At 44.7% G+C, this 6,000-nt stretch overlaps 1 protein-coding gene across 3 annotated transcripts in view; it reads left to right on the forward strand.

Annotated features, from left to right (window-relative positions):
- Positions 1-5,709, forward strand: part of GRAP2 (GRB2 related adaptor protein 2) — a 100,990-nt gene extending 95,281 nt beyond the window's left edge. For all 3 annotated transcript variants that reach the window (XM_086887507.1, XM_023934984.2, XM_086887508.1), the window contains 3 exons: positions 625-756; positions 2,169-2,288; positions 4,493-5,709. In XM_086887507.1, coding sequence (XP_086743633.1) covers positions 625-756; positions 2,169-2,288; positions 4,493-4,672 — 432 coding nt within the window. In that variant the 3' untranslated portion in view covers positions 4,673-5,709. The remainder of the gene's footprint in view (positions 1-624; positions 757-2,168; positions 2,289-4,492) is intronic.
- Positions 5,710-6,000: the final 291 nt, after the last annotated feature.

The raw sequence follows: 6,000 nt of genomic DNA on the forward strand, positions 1-6,000 counted from the left end.
TGTGTCTGAGGAAGGAAAGAAAGACTGTATGCACATATATCAGTATAACAACCTGTTTGGGCTGACTGTAAGCAGGAAGGGAAAGAGATGCATTTGCTCCTAGATGTGGACAGAAAAATGAAAGAGCAGGACTCTTTCATATCTAAGTTTGCTTTGGCAAACTCTGTACATTTGTTATGGTGATGGGCACAGTGGGGTATGTTTAGCATTCATCACAGTGGGGTTTCTGTTCACAATTCAAATTTTTAGATGCTACAGCCATATGATAAAATGGCTATAATACATAGATTTAAGTGCAGAGACAAATGAAGTCTAAGGGCAGTATTTCAAGAAAGAGCTTGGCTCCTGCACTGATCATAGCTTCAGTAGCCATATTTTCAGCCCAGCACCTCCCAGTACTACCCTGACTTCAGATGGAGAGTGGCTGTGACAAAGATCTAAAACACAGGATTTCTGATTTGCTCTTCTATTCAGAGGGGTGGGGTCTTTTAGTGCCTTCCTTTAAAAGAGCCTCCAGAATGGTACATAGTGGTAGTGCTCTGTGTGCAATGATTGCACAGCTTTAGTCAAGGATGTGGTAGGAAGCAAAACCTAACCTCACTTGTGTGATCTTTCTTCCATCAGGAGAGGCAGGGTGGGAGCCTGGAATGGATAGGCCAGGAAGGATTCCACATGGGAGGAGCAGCTGGGGAAGATCATTCTTCTATATCCAAGAGACATGGAGATCATCCTATTCCCATACTGCAACAGCAACAGGTACTACCAGGGACAAGGTGCTGGGACATCAAGCCCAGGCATATGAAACATTGGCTTTTATTGCTTGGTAGAGAGTGAACTGTCACTTTGTCAAAAATCTGCATCTCTCAGCTGAGCACACAAAAGAGAATTTGCTTCCTAGATGTTTCCTACTTCTTCTCTCCATCTGCCTGGGCCAGTTTCTGTTGACATGACTGAGACTTGTGGTCATATGGCTGCTTTTCTTTGAATTTGATTTTGTCTCATTCTTCTTTGGCTAATTTGGCTGCTACATGTATAGGCTTGCTTGCTGTCCTTTACACTATGGAGCAGCCCAAGAAAAGGTAAAGTACTGTGTCCTCAGATACAGTCAGCTGCATCAGCACCACTGATGTTCCCCCAGCATATGGGACAGAGGAAGAGCAAACAGTGGGCAGGACTGGGTCATAATAACTCCAGATTGGCTAAAGTCCTCTTGGCAAACATGGCTTTTTATCTGTGAGTTAGAACAACCTTAATTTTTCTCCAAAAGTCTCAGAGACCAAAAAAAGCCCCTCTCTGACCATTAGTCCCAGCAGCTGTGAAACATAGCCGAGGACAGTCAACTTTCAACTCCTAAGAAGTAAAATCCAAAATAGAACAGTCTAAGCTGACCTCTTCCATGAGGGTCATTACTTGCAGAACTGGAGCACAGAGACTTTATTGGAAGCAGACATCTAAAATTATTTACGTGGGGGCTTGCCCTTGACTCCTTGCCCACTAATGACTCTTAAATCCCCTCATTTATACATCTCAGAATATATATGTGTCATGGTTTAATCTCAGCTGGCAACTAAGTACTGTGCAGTCATTCAGTCACTCCTCCTCCCTCTGGTGGGAGTAGGGAAAGAATCAGGAAAAAGGTAAAACTCATGGGTTGAGATAAGAAGAGATTAATAATTGAAATTGAGTAAATAATAGTATTAAATAATAATAATAATAATAATAATAATAATAATAATAATAATAATAATCGTAATAATAATAATAGTAATAATAATAGTAATAATAATAATAATTTCTGAATATTTAAAAGGATATAACAAAAAAGAGGAATAAAACTCAAGAAAAGGAAGTGATGCACAATACAATTGCTTATCACCCACAGACTGATGCCAGTCCCTGACCAGTTATTGGGCTCTTCTGGCCAACTCCCCCCATATATACTGGGTATGATGCTCTAGAGTAAGGGATATCCCTTTGGCCAGACACTGAAAAGTCCTTGATATAGAGTGAGCCACTACTTAGCAACAACTGAAACATTAGTGTACTGTCAGCAGTATTCTCATACTAAATCCAAAACACAGCACTGTACCAGCTACTACAAGGAAAACTAACTCTATTCCAGCCAAAACCACAACAACATGACTTTTCTGCTGCTGTTTTCTTTCTAGGAAAGATATGGTGGGAGTCTGGACAGGAAAGACGTGATGCACAGGCTAAGGGATCATGGCCAAGGAAGTGCAGGAGCTATGCAACGGAGACACACAGACCCACTGCACCAGCAGACACCGGTAGGTGACACACCTGGAAGGCCCCATCTGCCCAAGTCAGTGGGTCCCTTAGACCCAGACAAGCAGTCTGGACAATGTCACCTACATGGAGGTTGCAAGTAGTGTATTTGGTTGCCAGGCCATGTCTTACAAGACATTTCTGAGTCTCAAGACTCTATCTCAGCGACTTGAATCTGCTTCTGGGGCACTCTGAGGGTAAGACTACAGTGTTATGTGAGCATAGTTCTGACAACTGCTCTCAAGGTCAGTCTTGTGCAGCCTCAGTGGAAGAGGGAATTCAGCATGAACTCAGCAAAATAGGCGTCTGGGACATTGGCGTGAGCACAGGTTCACCCATGGATCTTGATCAAGCATGACTCCAGTCCAGCAGAAAACATTTCTGAAAGCCTAATGATCTTTTCTAGGAGAATGACATGTCCATTAATGCACAGGGCTTTCAATTATCTTTTCCACCACAGCCAGGCAGTGACTGATGTCAGTGGCTAAATGTGCAGTACATTTTTTAAGTTCTATGGAGAGCATCCCCATGATTCTGTACCATACCACAGTGCTCCTCCTGGCTTGCAATGCACTTGCAGTCACACTGTCTCTTCCACTCATTTTTGCTGAGGGCCTGAGATCACCTAGCTCTGCTTGTCTGTGCCTGGCACAGCTCTCAGACCTCCTTTGCCATCAAAGTGGGACTCACCTACCTGACACCCTTGGCTGTGTCTCAGCACAGGGGATGTGGGTGTGATCCAGATGTGGGTGTGATCCAGATGTGTCTCTGCAGACACCCCAGACCACTCCTCTGCTGGATCCATACCTAGTACTTGACCTTCATTAGCTACCTGCTCTGCAAATTCCCACTCTGTGAACACCCACATAGAATGTGGTGTCTTTCTCTGCCTCAGCCTGGGATTCCACTGCCAGCTATAAAGTATTTCCCCATCAGCTCAGTGTCACCTAAGGCACTCTCCTCTTCCTTGAGGAAATGTCCAGCTTAGCCCACAGCCAGAGAAGCTAGATCCACGGAGAGAAGGGAAGGACAGCAGACCTTTCTCAATTGTAAGTGAAAAAAAAACAGATTGGATTAGGGGATTTGGAACATGTTAAAAAATAGGTGCATGCCCTTTTTTTCGGCAAAAGCGCCAAATCTTTATTGTAATCTATCTTAAAATACAATGGCTTTTATCTCTGAGAGGCTGTGGCAATTAATAACAACATGCTTTTGCCTGCCACATCCCATCAGTGATGTAGAAGCCACAAATCCAATTATAGGAAGGTCTGTATGTCCAACTAAATAACTAGGGGCCAGGTCTAAGCAGGGCCCTGAATGGAAGATTTGTCAAAAGTTATTCTGCCTTCAAACAGATCTCTCCATCAGTCCCTGCCAGATATACTTCCTAAATTATCCGTGCCCTGTGGTGTGGATGCCAACAATTTCCCAGAAAGAAGCCCAAGCTATGTCCTTTAAAATATTATTTCAGGCCAAAGAAAGATTGGCCAAAGGGAGATTGACTGCAAAGCCTTTTTAAAAAAAAAATCTAACATTACAGTGCTCGCCCCAAATAAACTGATATACCCAAACAGATGCTAAATCCTGCAGCTCTCAGGAGTCTGACCTTGGGGAGAGTCTGAAGATGGTTTAAGACCCTCCCCTATGCCCCAAAAGTGCCTGAAAGAGCAAGTATCCTTCTTTATCCTTCTTTACAATGTTCTCTACTCTCACCTGTGTGCTGTCTCTCTCAGTCCTTGACTGGCCAAGGACACATTCTGATATCTGTTCCAGCACCAGGCCAGCTCCCTAGAGCCATTCCCTAAGAGTTCCAGCCCAGCAGGTCTCAGGCAGGAGTCCTTCTGTGCTCCCATAACTGGCTTCAGACGTGGCTGTCCCAGCTGCTCTTACAGGGCAGCAGAGCCAAGAGAACACCATTTCCTAAGGACCTGCTCTCGGTCTGACTTTTCACCTTATGTGCAAATACCCACAAACACCCCGAGTCTGCTGAGAAACCAAACACCGTCCCTTGGTTGTCCCAGTAAATTGCTCCCTCCTTCCTGGTATCTTGGCCACTTCCTGGTTTAATTGCAAGTTGGTCTAAAATTCAGCACTGCTTGTCCTTGCTTAGTGAGTGTATTTACTGGGTCTTGAGAGGGGTGGTGGGAAGATGATCTTTGGAAGTCCTAGCTCCTTGTTCCCTGCCTGTCTCTTCTCTCCTTTCCAGCGAACGCTGTGGGTCCGTGCCCTGTACGACTTCGAGGCGATGGAGCACGATGAGCTGGGCTTCCGCAGCGGAGACATCGTAGAGGTCCTGGACAGCTCCAACCCATCCTGGTGGAAAGGGCGCCTGCGTGGGGAGCTGGGTCTCTTCCCTGCCAACTACGTCACGCCAGTGCTGCTGTGAGGGCACGGCGTGGCCCAGAGGGCTGTGCTGGAGCTGCTCTTCTCACATGACAGGGACAGAGAAGGATGCATCTTCCCTCGCCACCAGGACACTGTGTTTTTTGTTTTGTCTTAATTTATTGGCATAGATCTTTTGAAATGTTGGCATGAAAGAGAACCCTTCAAAGAAGAATTTTTTTTCCCCCCTATTTTTCAGTCATGAAGGAGAGGGAGAAAAATCTTGGACTGCTCCTTTAGACTTTGCTGGGTCTTCCCTGCCCTGTCACCTCTTTGGCTAACTATTGTTAACCTCCTGCAATTAGGTTTATTCTGTGGAAATGCTCCTCAGGAAAGCCAGGGTTCAGGTTAACTTCAGGTTCAGTATTGAGGTAGCACTGGCCCTTCATTTTGGATCTGGTACCTGTCATAGTCTCTTCAGGCTCCAGTCCACCTTTCTTTCAGAGGCAGGAGGGATGCCCACATGAATTAAATGATCCTTGGCAACCACATCAACCCTTCATCTAGGGAAGGAAAGTGAAGGGGCTTTAGGTTGAGGCAATCTAGACTTTTCTGAATAGTTTCTGGTTTACCCATCTCATACTGTGTGTATGAACTGTATGGACATACCAGATGAAGGGAAGGAATCCTGTAAGCTTTTGTACAAACATACAAGTGTGGGAGGACAAGAAGCTTTCTTAGCTTCTTCTCATAGGCCTGCTCTTCTTTCTGCACCCCATAACAGCTTACCCATTCTCAAGCTGCTCCTTTAGGTACCTGCACTTCAGCTAGACACCCTGATTATAGCAGATCAGGACCTTCAGCTAAATTAGTATCCACTGGATTGGATAACAATTAATATTTAGTTGGTTCCTTCTGTAGAACTGAACTGGGGAGGGATTGGGGAGGTTTCTCTGGTTTGGTGGCAGAAGTTCTTTCCCTGAGAACTTGCTGTATTGAGGATCACCATGCACACAACTCTGGCTTACTAGAGAAATGTCTCATCCAACAGGTTGAGCTGTTATTTTACAGCATGCAGAGAATAAAGCTGTAGCCATCAAATAGTCTGTTCTCTGTCCAGTTTCTTTGGGATAAAATAAGCTAAATTAATAGGTTTTCAAATAACTGCTGAGTGAATGCCCAGATGTGATAGAAATATATTGCAATGCACATTACCTGTCCCCTTCACAAACCCTGTGAAGGGCACTCTATTGCATAACCAATGCTCAGGCATGGTGATATTAAACAAGCTGCCTGAATTTTTCACAACATGTGGGACCTCAGCAGTCAGCAAGGAGAAGAGATGATTAATCATTATTGAAAAGGAAAGAATAGGCAATTGAAAACCTCTAA

This window comes from Cyanistes caeruleus, chromosome 4 (assembly GCF_971803275.1).
Source record: "Cyanistes caeruleus chromosome 4, bCyaCae1.hap1.1, whole genome shotgun sequence".
NCBI lineage: Eukaryota > Metazoa > Chordata > Aves > Passeriformes > Paridae > Cyanistes > Cyanistes caeruleus.